The sequence below is a fragment of the Phoenix dactylifera genome, chromosome 5, assembly GCF_051530095.1.
Source record: "Phoenix dactylifera cultivar Ajwa chromosome 5, Ajwa_hap1_PhDact_Kaust_v1.1, whole genome shotgun sequence".
NCBI lineage: Eukaryota > Viridiplantae > Streptophyta > Magnoliopsida > Arecales > Arecaceae > Phoenix > Phoenix dactylifera.
Window position 1 is genome coordinate 26,897,279 of NC_143194.1, and position 17,334 is coordinate 26,914,612.

Sequence of the window (17,334 nt, forward strand, 5' to 3'; positions counted from 1 at the left end):
GGATAAAAATTTGAGCATCCAACTAATATCCGTATCCATATTTATATCCGTCAAATAAAAATAAATATGGATATGAATAGATAAATATTCGATCCGTATCCGAATATCTGATTCTATTTATGACTCTATTTAATTTTGTTTTTTTTTTACGTATATATCCTCCTAAATATTTGAATTTACATAATTACTCTCTCAAAATTAATATTTGTATATAAACCCTCATGAAACACTTGTTATAGGTATACCTTTTCTTTTTCATTTTCCTTGCATATATACCCAGCCCAAATTATGTGTGGGCTGATCAATGGACCGGGCCCTGATCACAGCCCAACTTACTTTACTCCATGCAATAAATCACAAAGTTCAATGGACCATACGTGAGAGAAAACTGAATGCTCTCTTGCAGAATTTAAATTAATGAAAAATACACATAGTCCTAGGTGGATACTTTGACATCCTCCCTTACCATAAAAGAAAACATTTTTAATTTGCTTCCATCATCTAAAGAAAATGTCAAGCAGGCAATGAAACTCTGTCCATGGGGATCATGGTGCTATTCGCTCTATCTCTGCCTTTCCTAGCCTGAAAAAAAAAAGTACAACGAAAGAAATGGCCGAGCTATAGAGGTTCACTTCTATTATGGTTCCTTGGTCTTCTAGCTTGGTAAGCAGAAGTATGGCTTTCTATGAAATAGGGGTCAGTGTGAAGTAGGCAGACATTCGGCAATCAAACAGTGCAGCAAAGAAACTTACTTCCTTCTCCCAATTGGTAAATATCATAATGAATCCATAGAAAAGGTCTTGAACGAAAAGAGCACATATTATGTCGATTCAATGACCCTGTTCATCACAATTGTGAATATCATGATTTTGTATGCATCCCGTCATCTGACACTAACTGCATGAGAAACAAAAAAAACAATAATAACAACTAGATTGAGGGAGACCCATGCACCTTCTCTCCCATATGAGCCACAAACGTTAAGAGAACGAATACCCATAAGTGAGATCTACCACATCAAGAAACTGAATTATGTACTAAACTTTCAGAAGTCCGTGGCTCATTACAACTTACAAGACAAGCATTTTTTGAAGTTTTTGGTAAATTTTCTGTGGGCTACAATTTATCTTGTTCTTGAAGCAAAGACGGAGTCTTCCAAAGAGTTAAGGAGACCGGACAAAGTACTCCTAGAATTGATAAAATTATGTAACGATGCCATACTGAATGCTCCATTCTTGTTCTGTTTATACAGTAGGAGAAGCATTGTTCGGTATTACTACCACCAGAAGATTAAAGAGCGAGTTAAATTTCTCGATAGTCTTTCTATTTAGGGAGAAGACGTTTTTCTTTGCCATCAATCATTGGATTGACTACTCTTAAACTGCAACCACACGATCAGAACGCTCCCCACTTTTAGGAACAAATGGCTTTATGGTTGTAATTAAGGGACAGTTGTGACTACATATTCTTGTAGAAATAATAATAAAATGCACCTCATGTTACAGTCGTCCTCATAGTAAATTCTATGCAGATCAACATCTGCATATATTTTTTATGCAACTAATGTATGCCTCGATGTCCGTATGGAAGTTTTATGCGTCATGATGATGCTATGGTGTCCTCAATTCTACGCGTCACGGTGAAGCTATCCGCCGTAGAAGGTTTGTTTGTACTGACGAAACTCTGAGAAAGCGCCAACGGCTATCCCGCTGTTGACAGGTTACCGACGTTCACAACGGCTAGTATCCCGCCGGAGCACCTTCCGGCGGTGTGCTAGGCGACGGGGTCTCCCCGGTGTTGCGAGAGGCCAGCCGCCTAAGGTCTCCGGGCGGCGGGGCGAGCGACACGACTGCTTGGCTCTGAGAAAGTGGCCCTGAGACGAGGCCGGCGCAGCGGACCAGGGGCACTGAGAAACCGGCGAACCCCTCGGCGGTGTGCTAGGCGACGGGGGTTCTCTGGTGTCGCGGGAGGCCAGCCACCCAAGGTCTTCGGGCGGCGGGGCGAACGACACAAACACCTCGGCGATCCCTGGGCTGCTACTACTTACTCTCCTCTTCCTTGCAGGGCCTCCGATGGATCCGAAGGGGAAGCAACCGGCGGGGACGGCAACGGAAGGACCGGCGAGAGGAAAAAGTAAGGGCCCTAACGCTTGGACGAGGCCGGGGCCGTGGGTGACTCAGTGGCCCACGGCTGCGGAGGTGGAGCGGCTGAGCCGCTGCTTCCCGGAGGTCTTGACTCCTCCGGAGGAACCGATTGCGGCGGCCCGGCTCGAGTGGGAAGGGAGGGCGGCGGTGGCCCGTAGCTTCGGCCGCCGCGTCCCAGCAGAGTGGGTGGCGAAAGATGTCGCCGCCTGCTCAAAGTTGAAGGAGGTGGTGGCCATCCCGCTTGCGGACGGCTACCTGGCCCTGAGGTTCCGGTCGACGGAGGACCGGGACCGGGCGTTGAGCGACGGCCCGTGGGTGGTGGCCGGGCAACTGCTCGCCATGACCCCATGGGTTCCCGATTTCGAACCAGGGGAGGAGGCTGTGCAGACGGCCACCGTGTGGCTCCGCTTGCCCCGTCTGCCGCCGGAGTACTGGTCTACGTCAACCATATTCCATATTGCCGCTCGGGCGGGCCGGCCGGTCGCCGTGGACAGCGTCACGGAGCAACGCCAGGCGATGGGATTCGCCCGTGTGAAGGTGGTGGTCGACACGACCAAGCCTCTGCTACCGGGAGTGCTGATCCAGGGGAAGACGAAAGTGCGATGGCAGCCTTTCGTCTTCGAAAGTGTCTCGGCCCTGTGCTCCCGGTGCGGGCGAATGGGCCACCAGGCAGGGACTTGCCGCTTTCCGGCGACCCCTTGCGCTACTGGGGCTTCGAGTTCGTCCCCGGCGGAGGCGAACCAGGGGGGTGGGCCTGCTCAACCATCTTCGGGCAGTGGGGAGGAGGCGCAGGGACCGATCTATGGTCCCTGGATGATGGCGTCACGATAGAGACCCCATCGGGAGCCCCCGCCGCGACCGGGGAAGACGAGTGAGCCGCACTCGGGGCCCGGTTCGTCTTCGACTCGGCCGCCCCCCCCGGTGGCTCGCCCAACTTCGCCAGTGTCCCCGGCGGACACCGACGGCTGGCAAAAGCCAGCGAAGGTGGCACGCCGCCGGTCTCCGCTCGCCGGGGGGGGGATGGGCTCCCGGCGCTCTCCTTCGGCCCCCTCCAAGCTGACTCGGACGATCTCCTGTCCGAGTTGGGGGATCCGGGGCCGAGTCTGTGTCTCGGCGAAGGCCCGAGTCGGGCCGATCCGGAGTCCAGCCGGGCGGCTGCGGCCCGCGTCCTAACCCAGAAGCGGCCGAGGCCGCTGGCGGGCCTTGGCCCAGCTGGGGAGTCTTGGCAGGGAGCCCAACTGGCCCTTACCGTTGTGGGCCGGGGCCAACATCACGGGCCAGCCCAGCGCGCCCGGGCCCAGAGGGCCGGGCGTCGGGGCCGGGGCCGTGGGCCGGTGGGGGCGGCCCAAGATGGGGGCCGTGCGCTCGGCGCGGCTGACGCCGTTGGCGCGCCACGCGCCGCTGTCGCGCCGCGCGCCATCGGCGCGTCCACATCCAGGGACGCACCGCCCGGTGCTGTGGTCGCGAGGGCCCAGGTTCCGCTGGGCCCGCGCGACGTTACGCGCGGCCAGCAGGCCGCGCGGTCTGCTGTGGAACCGCGGGTGGTGGGCCTTCCGGCCCAGCCCGCGGTTGCATCCTTGGGCCAAGCTGATGCTGGCCCAACGGCCCAGCCAGCTTCGGGCCCGGGGAGTTGCGCCGTACTCGCGGTGCAGGGCCTGGGCGAGGAGTCTGCTGGGCCTTTTCGGTACAGCCCCCCTCTCGAGGAGAGCACGGTGGCCACGCCCCCCTGAGTGAGGTACAGCCATGGGCTGTGCAGGGTGGTACTGGCCCCGATGGAGTCTTCCGGTTTGGCCCTCTGCCCCTGGTTGCGGATGAGCAGGGGGAAGCCTCCTCTAGCGGGAGCAGGGCCAGGGATCACCTCAGGCCTTTTCCGGAGGGGTGTCAGGCCGCGCCACCGAGACCAGGAGAGGGTACGGACCACATGACTACCGTGCAGCGTATCAGGGCGGCAGTCATGCAGTCCACTCCTGACGAGCAGGGGATGGGCCCAGGCATCGTACCTGAGGCTGGCCCCGCTAGCTCAGGAGATGATGTGGCAGAAACATTTCCCATAATGTTCTGCTGGCTCAGGAGATGATGTGGGACCTTCAGCGAGCATCGAAGCGACATAGCCTGATGGCTATTAAGCTGGATATGGAGAGAGCTTATGACAGGATCAGATGGAGATTTCTTCAGCAGACACTGGAGGCGTACGGATTCCATAGGCAGTGGATCGACTGGGTGCTGGGGTGTGTCAGGGGGCCAAAGTTTTCGATTTTGGTCAATGGCACACCTTCTCCTTTCTTTGAGTCTACGATGGGGCTGCGTCAGGGATGCCCTTTATCTCCTTACTTGTTTATTCTTTGTGCTGATATTTTGTCTCGTGATTTGCAGAGGGTGTGTGCCCGTAGGGAGCTGGAGGCCTATATTCCCGCCCCGGGGGCTAGTCCTCTTTCCCACTTACTCTTCGCTGACGATTGTCTTCTTTTGGCCAGAGCGCGGGTTTCTGATGCACGGGTCCTTCGTAGGGTGGTAGCAGACTACTGTATGGCGTCGGGCCAGAGAGCCAACTTCCAAAAGTCAGCTGTCCGCTTCAGTCCGAGTACGGAGAGCAGGGTCAGACAGGAGATTCGTGGGATTTTGCAGATTCCTGAGCAGGAGGAGACATTGACCTACCTGGGAGTTCCCATCACAGGCCGCAGATTACGAGTGGCAGAGTGCTCCAGCCTGGTGCAGCGGGTGGAGAGCAGGTTGGAGGGATGGAGAGCAGTTTCCCTATCTATGATGGGGAGACTGACTTTGATCAGATCAGTGTTGGGGTCCATGCCAGTTTATCTCATGGCCAACACTGTGGTTCCGAAGACGATCTTACTGAGGATTGAGCGACTGTTGCGGTGCTTCCTGTGGGGGTCACATGGCGGAGGCCGCGGGGTGCATCTGGTAGCCTGGGAGCACGTATGCCGGCCTACCAGCGAGGGCGGTCTCGGGGTGCAGTCCCTGCTGGAGCGTCGCGAGGCCTTCATTGCTCGGCATGCAGCTCGGTTCCTGCTAGAGCCACACGGGTTGTGGAGTCAGGTGATGGCCGCCAGATATGGACGTGACGGCTCAGAGGTGGCATGGAGTGGGCGGCGAGTCTCCTTCATGTGGCGTGAGATTGGGAGGTATGTGCCGACAGTGTCGGCAAATACCAGGTGGATAGTAGGCGATGGGCGGAGTATTGATGTGACTGCGGACCCATGGGTGGACACTGTCCCACTGAGGTGCTGGCCGACCATGATTGATACTGCGGCGGCGGAGGGACTGCGGGTTTTTGATCTTCTGGCCCCAGGAGAGTCAGCATGGGATGTGGCCAGGTTACGTCAGCTGTTCGGGGTACATCTAGCTGAGAGGATCCGGTCTCTTCCGGTGCCAGGCTATGGGGGGCCTGATGTTAGGGTTTGGGGCACTTCCTGCCGATCCAGGGTCCGACTGGGAGATCTCGCCGGTGTTATCCAGCAGGAGCATGAGCCAGGGCCGGACTACACTTGGATCTGGAGGTCAGGGCTTCACCCGAGGGCTGCACTTTTCCTATGGAAGGTGGCGTGGGACCGTCTCCCGACGAGAGCAGCGCTGAGTAGGCGAGGATGTGAGATCCCTGCGGAGTGCGGGACATGCAGTGTGGAGGAGTCGGTCGACCACATGCTTTTCCAGTGTTCGTGGGCGAGGTCGGCATGGCAGTGGGCAGGGTTCCCGCAGGAGGTCTGGCATGGGAGGCCTCAGTTTTTACAGACGATGCAGCAGTGGTTGGTCCGCCCTCGGACATGTCAGGAGGCTATTCGAGCGACTTGCACAGCACATCAGATCTGGCTGGCAAGGAACGCTCGTACCCTCGGTGAGCGCAGGGTGTCACCGAGGTTCGTGGTGGAGCTAGCGCGCGTACAGGCATTGGAGATCAGATCCTCTTCAGATGGACCTCTGATAGCTCGGGACACCTGGGGTTCTCTTTCTGCTTCGGCAGCTTCTCAGATGGTGTTCTTCACCTGGGAACCCCCACCCCCGAGTTTCCTTAAGGTCAATTTCGATGGTTCGGTTTTGGATGGAGGTGCGCGAGGCGGTGCGGGCTTTGTGATACGGGACCCGCACTCCAGAGTCGTGGCAGCAGGGGGCTGTCAGCTGTTCGGCACGTCGGTCCCCGGGGCAGAGTTACGAGCTGCCTGGGCCGGTCTTCGATATGCGAGGCAGGCTTTGCAGGCTGGCTCGATTGTTTTGGAGGGCGACTCAGCCACAGTCATCAGTTGGATTCAGAAGGGGCTGAGGGGTGAGGGCTCAGACCACCCCTTGGTTCGGGACATAGGGATGATGTGTGGGGTTGGGGTGGCCATTCAGGCGAAGCACGTATTTCGAGAAGCCAATGGGGCAGCCGACTGGGTGGCTGCCTTCGCGGCTCATCATTCAGGATATACCTTGTGGGTGGGGGAGGGGGAGCTGCCTCTGGCTCTCCGTGAGCTAGTATTTTTTGACTTTATTGGGTGTATTCGTACACGTTTTGTATGAAAACCCGCTTTTAGCAAAAAAAAAAAAAAAAAAAAAAGCTATCCGCCGTACGATTGCCGTCATAGTCAATTCTATGCGGATCAACTTTCAGATAGAATTTTCATGCGCGTTGGTGGTGCATATATCCGCATAGTCAATTCTAAGCGGATTATCTTCCTCAGAGAAATTTTTATGCGTCTTTGCGTGCTGTTGTCTTCATATTAGATCCGTATGGGAATAGTTTCCGCATATACATTTTATGCGTCTCTCGTGCCTTCTTCCGCATATAAGTTTTTATGCGTCATCATGAGGTTGTCCTCATAATCATTTTCCATACGGCCTGAAATCCGCATAAAATTTTTTTTATGCATTTCATCGAGGTTGTCCTCATATAACGTTTATGCGGAAGTAAGTTCGCAAGTAAAATATTGGCTCGCAGATAACCTCGTATCGTCGTTTAATGCGCATCTCCTCGCACGTGCTTTCTGAAAACATATTCGGGTACCCACATCGGGGAGCGAAACGTGGATCCGAGCTCGGGCTCGCTGATTCCGTGTCCCTCCTCGATCAAGATCGGATGGTTGACATTTTTATAAGATCGAGTGTCCGCCGCCATCTCCTCCGCCATCGGATGGCGGCGCCGCCTTCTGACGAGGAGGAGGAAGACGGGCTGCCGTGCCTCTCTTGTTCCCTCCTCCCCGTGGAGTAAAAAGCCCGGATACAAAAATTATGTTTTTCACCAAAATAATATATATTAATAGTTGGTGGCAGAATTGAAATATGAGGGAACAGTCCGACTTTGTCTTACGATGACGGGATTTTACATCTACAATACCATGCAACTAGATGTATCATGTCTCCATGTCGATGGGAATTGTGGAGCTGTACACTCTATCCCTAGCTTTCCTTGCCTGAAAACAACATGAAACCATATCAGACGGCAGCAGTTGCAATCACATGCAGAATGAATTATATTAGCGACATTTAGCTGGAAAAGGTTTGAAAAAGCTAGCAGGCTAAAGAATTCAGTCCTTGATGAGTTAAATCTTAAATCATCCCAATCAAAGATCTCGTCCAAAAAAAACTAGTCAAAAAATATTATTCGAGTTTTTTTTTGCTCCCGTACAAGCACTCAAAAACTATCCAGTACATAGCCGATGTGGCATGGGTCTCACATACTCCTTCCTTGCCAGGCTAAGGATCCAAATCAATTTAAATCTAATCACTAACACTATAATTAGGCCGTGGTCAGCCTCCATAAACCCATATTATAATATTTTCTAATCCATATAGATCATGGGCTAGATCCAATCTGATACCCTTTGTCACAATTCAAGACTTCACTAAAAAAGACTAGTCGGAAAGTATTATTTAGGTTACTTGATCCCGTAAAAGCATTCAGGATCTGCCAATGTGTAGCTGATGTGGGACTAAACATACACCCGCATGTGTTGTCACATAAATATAGATACCTTTTAGAAAACTTATATATGGAATTGTTGTGACAAGGCTTCTGGGGAATGGTTTTGATTTATAAGCTGACAATGCCATAATAAAACCCATTCAGACAACAATTTTCCTTGTGATCTCTTCAACTTTCATCATTAAATTAAGTTGTAGGAAAAATATAATGGAGTTCCTTCAATATGCAGCTTCATATTTTTCTTTTTTCATATCCTGGTAATTGAGAGAGGGAAATAACACTTCCTTTTTGAAAACGGCTTAGTTGCCGGGGCAATGAAGAGCAAAGTAGACATCAGAATGTTTCTACTGCACTCAAAATAGAAATAGTAAAGCAAGATAAAAACTAGTTGGAATTATGCATTGAAATGACTCTACGTGGATATCAAATATTAACACCTAACAGAGTTCGCCTACATCGGGTTATATTTCTTCTTCCGAGCTATGGAGGTTAACTTCTATTGTGGTTCCTTGGTCTTCTAGCTTGGTAAGCAGAAGTATGGGTTGCTATGAAATAGGGGTCAGTGTGAAGTAGGCAGATATTCGGCAATCAACAGCTAAATTTCCTTTAAACAGGGAATTAGAACATGGTAGAACTCGAAGATACTCAATTGAAGAGCAAGTTAGAAGTGTCAATTAGTTGATACTAGGGTTGGTGCTATAGGATTTCGTGGCCGGTGCAATACTACATATGGGAGGGCATTTCTTATCATAATTCTATCTTGATGAATGCATTTGTATATACAACGAGAATTTGCTGGAAAAGCACATTTTCATGATGATTGGTATCATCAGCATACCTCTTTTTCCCAGTTGGTGCAGAGTAATTGTCGAAAGCGACAAAGCTTGGACAATGAGGCCACATATGATTCCCATCCAGAGACCCTGTCATTTGTCATACATACATACATATATACATATATGAGCTAAGAACATTTACACCATCTTTCTTTTTTTTTTACTTTGGCCACAGTTAGCATGGTAAGAATAGAAAAGGGGAAAAGGAAGAGGAACAACCCACCTTTCCTCCAACATGGAGGACAAATGCTAGAAGAATAGCTGAAGGAATGCCAACCAAGTAATAAGCTCCAAGGTTAACAACAGCACCAATCTTCTGCCAACCGCATCCTCTGGCAACCCCTACATGTTACCAGCATTGCCTCCAAATATCAAGCGTTTAACATCATATAAAACTAGGAGTGTAAATACGAGTCGAGAATATTTGATGGAGCCAAAGTAACACAGAACTAAAAAGAAAGAAATCTGATTCTAGATGTTGAACAAAAAAAATATGTACCTGAGAGCACGCATTGCACCCCATCCATCATGTTGGAGGTTGCAAGAATTGGCAGCATAACTGCCACATAGTTCACCACTTCCTCTTCATTGCTATATGCATACCCCCAGAGCTTGCGCACAAAGACCATGGTCGATCCTACAACCAAGCCTTGGGCAATGGCCATAAACACCACCACACGTACTGCTAACCGAGCAGCTTGTGGACGCCCAGCCCCAAGTTCATTGGAAACGCGTGTGCTATTAGGAAATTAGAGCAAGTTAATGATGCAGGGGACAATGCATGGGGGGATAGAAAAAACTCTGGGCTCAACGAACCTTACTGCAGCACCGAGGCCGAAAGGAACCATGAATACAATTGAGGTAGTGTTGAGGCTGAGGAAATGAAATTTTTCAGTATTGATATGCAGAATATTAGAAAGTTTATAAAGAGCAAAACCACAGGTGCTAGTAGATAAGTTCTATATGATATCATCGACCACTTGATTCTTTGTCTATCTTGTTTGCCCTCAAATATCGATTCAGTGTTTGTTCAAATAAGTCTGTGCCATCAATGAAAAAGAGCATGCAAAAGCTTGAACCTATGCTCACCTTATTGACAACACTGATGTCTCTAGCTGTGGATTTGGAAGAAGACCAGAAAGAAGTACAAGCAATTCGAACGACCAGAATTCCAAGCTGTTCAGATATATAAGTACTTGGCAGTTAAAAAAAAAAAATGCACAATGATAGCAGTAAAAGGCCTTCTAATGGGAGAGGTATTTCAATTACCAGACGCAAAGCAAGAAAAAAGTATACAGATGTTTTAGAATTGCTGAGCGAGAACACTGCGCTTACCAAACCATCACTGCTGATGGAATAGCTAGTCTAATGAAGTTGATGATGTCATGCAAGGCTTCTTTTGAAAAGCCAGTCCAAGTCTTCTTGCAGTCAGGGGATAGCTTCACAAAAAGTGCCAACAGCAACACATTCATCCAGTAAGAGAAAGAATTGGCCAAGGCAGCGCCTCTGCTGCCGAGGCCGGACTTGAATACTAGAAGCCAACAGACGAGGATGTGAAGCAATGCTGCAAACCCAGAAGCAAGCATCATTGGGAAGACTATATTTTGAGTCTGGAGGAATCTAACATGGCATTGGATGAGGCCATATGCAAAAAGGCTTGGGATCATCCATCGAGCATACAATCCAGCTTCTGTTGCTATCTCTGTGTCTTGCCCACAGAGCATAAGAATTTGGCCTGTATAGGCCCAGACAGCAGCAAGTGGAATACTTACAAGCATGAGGACCAGCATAGCTCTTTGCATATGTATACCGAGCATACGATATGATTTTGCTCCAAAGGCTTGTCCGCACAAGGTATCAAGTGCGCTGCTCATTCCCAACTAGTTAGAGGGCAAAAGTAAGAAAAAGATTATCGTATTATTGCCAGAGTCTTGAGGAATAGGAAGCATTGGCAATACAGAGTGCCAAATTTATAACAACATAAGCCAGCACTCAAACAAATTGCGGCCTTGTAATTCTGTTTTTATCTTTTGATACGTAAGATGAGAAGCTAAATACATTGAACCCCAAAGTATATGGTGATCGGTCATGAAGGTAATCACAGGAGGATAGGTAATAAGAATCTGAAAAGAGAGTGAAGATAGTGATCCTAATTTGAAGGATTACATTTTGTCTCTAACCTGAGGATATTATTTGGAAGTAGGAAATGGAAACCAAATCTGCTTAAAGTGGATTGTTCGCGGACCGGATTATAAATTACCACCCTTAATTCCACCACTTACCCCACTTCACCCTCCCTCCTCTTCCCTTCCCTTTTAACTTACATGACTACATCTTTGTCTAAGCATTAGGAGATCTAGTCCCATTTGTATTCTGATCTAATGGTATTGCCATTCTTCCACGATGGCTTGTGACAACCAAATAGAATAACCCTCGAAGCACCAATTTAAGGATTGGTGGAGCTAAAAGGGTCCCAATACACAGCCTCTCTCCTTAGCCTACAAAACACGGAACGAGAGTCTTCCCATTCTGCTACCCTCGTAATTTGTGAAAATATAAACCAGCATTCAAACATATCTCAGCCATGTAATTTTGTCTTTTACTAAATGATGCTTGAGATGGTAAATATAATGAACCCCGAATTATATGGTGAGGTCACGAAGATAATTGCAGGAGGAACAGAATAGGTAATAAGAAACTGAAGAGATAGTGAAGATAACCTTTTATCATCCGAAGAACAGAACTAAGTACAACGGTACAAGATTGACTGATTCCAATAAGATGGTTAGTTCTCAATGCACACATGTGAGTAAGAGAACATAGAGGAAGAAACCACATACCAACAAGCTGAAACCGGTAACCCCAGCAAAGGAAGTGGCCATGGAGGCACCAGAGAGAGCAAGCTCTCCAAGATGGCCAACAAACATCACTGAAATCACTTGGAGGATCATCTGTAACAAGCTTGTTGCTATCAAAGGCCCTGCCAACCATAGCTGCTTCTTAACCTCAGCCAAGACCTCTCCTCCTCTCTTTTCAGAACTTAGGAGCAGAGGAGACTCCACGCTTGGTTTCTCCATCTCTTCCTCACCTCCCTTTGCCGATAAGATGGAATATATGAGATGAGAGAGAGAGAGAGACAGAGTCGTCCACAAATGGATGTGCATGTTAAATAGGGCCAAATAGATGGTAGGCTAAAGAAATTTTTGAGAAGACGACGTAGCCTTTGTTTTGAGTGCATGTTCTTTAGGCATTTCTTTGACTTCAACAAACCCGGCTCCCACTTTCTGAATTGATGACATCGTTGATGTTGGGATAAGGAATTTGTCCTCATGCGAGTGTGTGACGCTAGTTTAAAGGAACTCGTCATATGTATATAATTGAAGATGTAAGTGTGCCCATTAACGTGCATCAGTCCCATGGCCCACATGGAAATTTCGGTGCAAGCACCTGACATTGTCTTAACTTGGACCAAAAGTAAGAACACGCGCCGAGAGTTTTGCCTGCCAAATGGCACCTCTGTCCTCACCTCCTTGACGCTTGCCCGAATGAGAATATATATATATATATATATATATATATATATATATATATATATATATATATATATATATAGAGAGAGAGAGAGAGAGAGAGAGAGAGAGAGAGAGCACGAGCAATCCAACTCTAATCAAAATTGAAAGCAAGGATAAAAATGCTATATTAATATCTATATTTATTTTATTTAATAAATACAGAATACATATACAAGTTGGATACAATAATTTATATCTATATTTATTTTAAACAGATATAAACACAAAATAGATACTACAAATATTGATATAAATACAGATATAATTAGATAGTTAAATTTTATAATCATAAAGATCAAAAATATTACTGGGCATGTGGTAAAATAAGTTATAACATATTAATATGGTCATCTATTTTTCTTAAAAAATGATGAATACTATAAGATTAAATAGGATTATAAAAAGAATCGAATATTTAGATACAGATTAAGTAATTATCAATCCAAATCCAAACGGATATGAATATAGATGTTAATCGAATGATTAAATTTCTTACCATATCTGATAGATTCGAATAGAAAAATAGATGGTAAAATATTATTCTGTTCACTTTTACTCTACTGCAAAATCTTTCCAAAACATGCTAGGTCATATTTTCTCAAAACCATCAGGGGTATAATTGGTATTTTATTTTCTATAACTAAGGTTGCTAGGAGCTCGAAAAAAGTAAAAGAAAATAGGATTTGAAGCATAGATATAAAATGTCATAGATATAACCATATTAATAACTTTGGGTTGTAATCTTGCAAATTGAAATATTTAATTTAGATGCTTTGTACCTGCTTCCTTTTGAATTGCAAATGAAAATGATCAGATTTTAATTTGTTACATAAAAAAATTACCGTTATCACAGGTTTTGCATTATTGTGGGAACATGGCCGTGTCACGGGCCGCATGTAGGGCGCGACAAATTATATCCGAATTCGGATCGTGACAAAAAGACCTGAATACAAAAATTGAGATTTTCACCAAAATATATAATTGTTGGTGCCAAAATGAGGGAACAGTACAACTTTGTCTTACGATGACGGGATTTTACATCTAGAATACTATGCAACTTGATGTATCATGTCTCCATGTTGATGGGAATGGTGGAGTTGTACACTCTATCCCTGGCTTTCCTTGCCTGAAACGATATCAGACAACAACAGTTGGAATCACATGCAGAATGAATTATATATGTTAGCGTCATTTAGCCAAAAAAAAAAGGTTTGTAAAAGCTGGCAGGCTAAAGAATTCAGTCCTTGATGAATTAAATCTTAAATTATCACAACCATAGATCTCATCCAAAAAAAAAAAGCTAGCAAAAAAATATTATTTTAGTTTCTTGCTTTTCTATAAGTACTCAAGATCTACCCAGTGTATAGCCGACGTGGCACGGGTCCTCACATACTTTCCTTTTGCCAGACTAAGTATCCAAATCAATTCAACTCTAGTCACTAACACTACGATTAGCTTCTGGTCAGCCTCCATGAACCTATATTACAGTATCCCCTAATCTATATAAATCATGGGCCGGATCCACTCTGATACCACTTGTCACAATTCAAAACTTCACCCAATAAAGACTAGTCGAAAGGTTTTTTTTAGGTTCATTGGTCCTACATAAGTATCCAAGATCTATCAATGCATAGCTGATGTGGGACTAAACATACGCCCGCATACGTCCTCACATAATATAGATACTTTTTAGGAAACGTATATATGGAATTGTTGCGACTCTTCTGGGGAATAGTTTTGATTTATAAGCTGAAAGTGCCATAATAAAACACATTCAGACAACAATTTTCCTCGTCATCTCTCCAACTTTCATCATTAAATTAAGTTGTAGGAAAAATATAATGAAGTTCCTTCTATAGGCAGCTTCATATTTATCTTTTTTCATATCCTGGTACTTGAGAGAGGGAAATACACTTCCTTTTTAAAATCGGCTTAGTTGCCGGGGCAATGAAGAGCAAAGTAGATATCAGAATGTTTCTACTGCACTCAAAATAGAAATTGTAAAGCAAGATAAAAACTAGCTGGAATTATGTATTGAAATGACTCTAAGTGGATATCAAATATTAACACCTAACAGAGTTTGCCTACATCGGATTATGTTTCTTCTTCCGAGCTATAGAGGTTCACTTCTATTATGGTTCCCTGGTCTTCTAGCTTGGTAGCAGAAGTATGGGTTTCTATGAAATAGGGGTCAGTGTGAAGTAGGCAGACATTCGGCAATCAACAGCTAAATTTACTTTAAACAGGGAATTAGAACATGGTAGAACTTGAAGATACTCAATTGAAGAGCAAGTTAGAAGGGTCAATTAGTTGATACTAGGCTTGGTGCTATAGGATTTCGTGGCTGGTGCAATACTACATATTGGAGGGCATATCTTATCAGAATTCTATCTTGATGAATGCATTTGTATATACAACGAGAATTTGCTGGAAGAAGCACATTTTCATGATGATTGGTATCCTCAGCATTACCTCTTTTTCCCAGTTGGTGCAGAGAGTAATTGTCGAAAGCAACAATGCTTGCACAGTGATGCCACATATGATTCCCATCCAGAGACCCTGTCATTTGTCATACATACATCCATTCATATATAAGCTGAGAACATTTACAGCACCTTTTTTTTTTCTTTTTCTTTGGCCACAGTTATGCTGGTAAGAATAACAAAGGGGAAGAGGAAGAGGAAAAGCCCACCTTTCCTCCAACATGGAGGACAAATGCTAGAAGAATAGCTGAAGGAATGCAAACCAACGTATAGGCTCCAAGGTTAACAACAGCACCAATCTTCTGCCAACCGCATCCTCTAAGCAACCCCTACATGTTACCAGCATTGCCTCCAAATATCATGCATTTAACATCATATAAAACTAGGAGTGTAAATATGAGTCGATAATTTTTGAAGGAGCCCAAGTAACACAGAATTAAAAAGAAAGAAAACCGATTATAGATGTTGAACAAGAAAAATTATGTACCTGAGAGCACGCATTGCACCCCATCCATGATGTTGGAGGCTGCAAGAATTGGCATCATAACTGCCACGTAGTTCACCACTTCCTCTTCATTGCTATATGCATACCCCCAGAGCTTGCGCACAAAGACCATGGTCGATCCTACAACCAAGCCTTGTGCAATGGCCATAAACACCACCACACGTACTGCTAACCGAGCAGCTTGTGGACGCCCAGCCCCAAGTTCATTGGAAACGCGTGTGCTATTAGGAAATTAGAGCAAGCTAACGATGCAGGTGATAATGCATGGGGGGATAGAATAAACTCTGGGCTCAACGAACCTTACTGCAGCACCGCAGCCGAAAGGAACCATGAATACTATTGAGATAGTGTTGAGGCTGAGGAAATGAAATTTTTCAGTATTGATATGCAGAATATTAGAGAGTTTATAAAGAGCAAAGCCACATGTGCTAGTAGATAAATTCTATATGTTATCATCGACCACTTGATTCTTAGTCTATCTTGTTTGCTCTCAAATATCGATTCAATGTTTCAACACTATGCAATAAATATCCTAGTTCAAATAAGTCTGTGCCATCAATGAAAAAGAACATGCAAAAGCTTGAAACCTATGCTCACCTGATTGACAACACTGATGTCTCTAGCTGTGGATTTGGAAGAAGACCAGAAAGAAGTACAACCAATTCGACTGACCACAATTCCAAGCTGTTCGAAAAAAAAATTGCATAATGAAAGCAATAAAAGACCTTCTAATGGGAGAGGTATTTCAATTACCAAACGCAAAGCAAGAAAAAGGTATACAGATATTTTAGAATTGCTAAGCGAGAACGCTGCGCTTACCAAACCATCACCGCTGATGGAACAGCTAGTCTAATGAAGTTGATGATGTCATGCAAGGCTTCTTTTGAAAAGCCAGTCCAAGTCTTCTTGCAATCAGGGGATAGCTTCACAAAAAGTGCCAACGAACATCACTGATGTCACTTGGAGGCTCTTCTGTAACAAGTTTGTTGCTATCAAAGGCCCTGCCAACCATAGCTGCTTCTTAACCTCAGCCAAGACCTCTCCTCCTCCCTTTTCAGAACTTAGGAGCAGAGGAGACCCCACACTTGGTTTCTCCATCTCTTTCTCACCTCCCTTTGCTGATGAGATGGGATGCATGAGATGAGAGAGAGAGAGAGAGTCGTCCACAAATGGATGTGCACGTTAAATAGGAAGGAGGCTTGATTTGGCCAAATAGATGGTAGGCTAGGAAATTTTTGAGAAAATGACGTAGCCTTTGTTTTGAGTATACGTTCTTAGGCACTTCTTTGACTTCAAATCTGACTCCCACTTTTTGAATCGATGACATGTTGGAATAAGGAATTTGTCGTCATGCGACACTAGTTTAAAGGAACTTGTAATATGTTTATAATTGAAGATGTAATTGTGCCCATGAACGTGCATCAGTCCCATGGCCGGCATGGAATTTTCTGCGCATGTACCTGACATTTTCTCGACTTGGACCACAAGTAAGACGCCAAGATTTTGGCCTGCCAACTTGCACCTTGTCCTTACCTCCCTGGCGCTTGCCCGAATGAGAATATATATATATATATATATATAGAGAGAGAGAGCACACTAATCCGAGCAATCAAACTTGAATATCTATATTCAATTGGAGGCATGAATCAAAATGCTTTGTCTAGTATATTAATATTTATATTTATTTTGTTTAATAAACACATAGTATATATATGTTAGTTAAACATAAAAATTTATATCCATATTTATTTTAAATGGATATGAATATACAAATAGTTGAAATCACCACTTGTCCTAAAAGCTTAAGCTAATAAAATAAGGTAGATTTATTTATATATTTATTCTTTTTCACACTCTTCCTCATATGTGGACCGGACTTT

General features: G+C 45.6%; 1 protein-coding gene and 2 pseudogenes across 3 annotated transcripts; 1 reads left to right on the forward strand and 2 right to left on the reverse strand.

Moving 5' to 3' along the window:
• Positions 1-4,259: 4,259 nt before the first annotated feature.
• On the forward strand, positions 4,260-6,656 carry LOC149753521 (uncharacterized). The gene is made up of 2 exons (XM_089923545.1): positions 4,260-5,925; positions 6,205-6,656. Exons 1-2 carry the CDS (start codon positions 4,260-4,262, stop codon positions 6,654-6,656), a joined length of 2,118 nt encoding a protein of 705 aa, XP_089779671.1.
• A 711-nt stretch (positions 6,657-7,367) lies between these two features.
• LOC103722861 (protein DETOXIFICATION 16-like) lies at positions 7,368-12,096 on the reverse strand (annotated as a pseudogene). Its single transcript, XR_016413242.1, has 8 exons — positions 11,735-12,096; positions 10,230-10,774; positions 9,984-10,070; positions 9,711-9,767; positions 9,394-9,632; positions 9,118-9,236; positions 8,897-8,981; positions 7,368-7,546 (listed from the first exon to the last, which is right to left on the reverse strand). The product of XR_016413242.1 is annotated as a protein DETOXIFICATION 16-like (transcript).
• Positions 12,097-13,763: 1,667 nt separating this feature from the next.
• LOC103722862 (protein DETOXIFICATION 16-like) lies at positions 13,764-16,401 on the reverse strand (annotated as a pseudogene). The gene is made up of 6 exons (XR_016395579.1): positions 16,274-16,401; positions 16,052-16,138; positions 15,754-15,810; positions 15,421-15,675; positions 15,159-15,267; positions 13,764-15,025 (listed from the first exon to the last, which is right to left on the reverse strand). The product of XR_016395579.1 is annotated as a protein DETOXIFICATION 16-like (transcript).
• Positions 16,402-17,334: the final 933 nt, after the last annotated feature.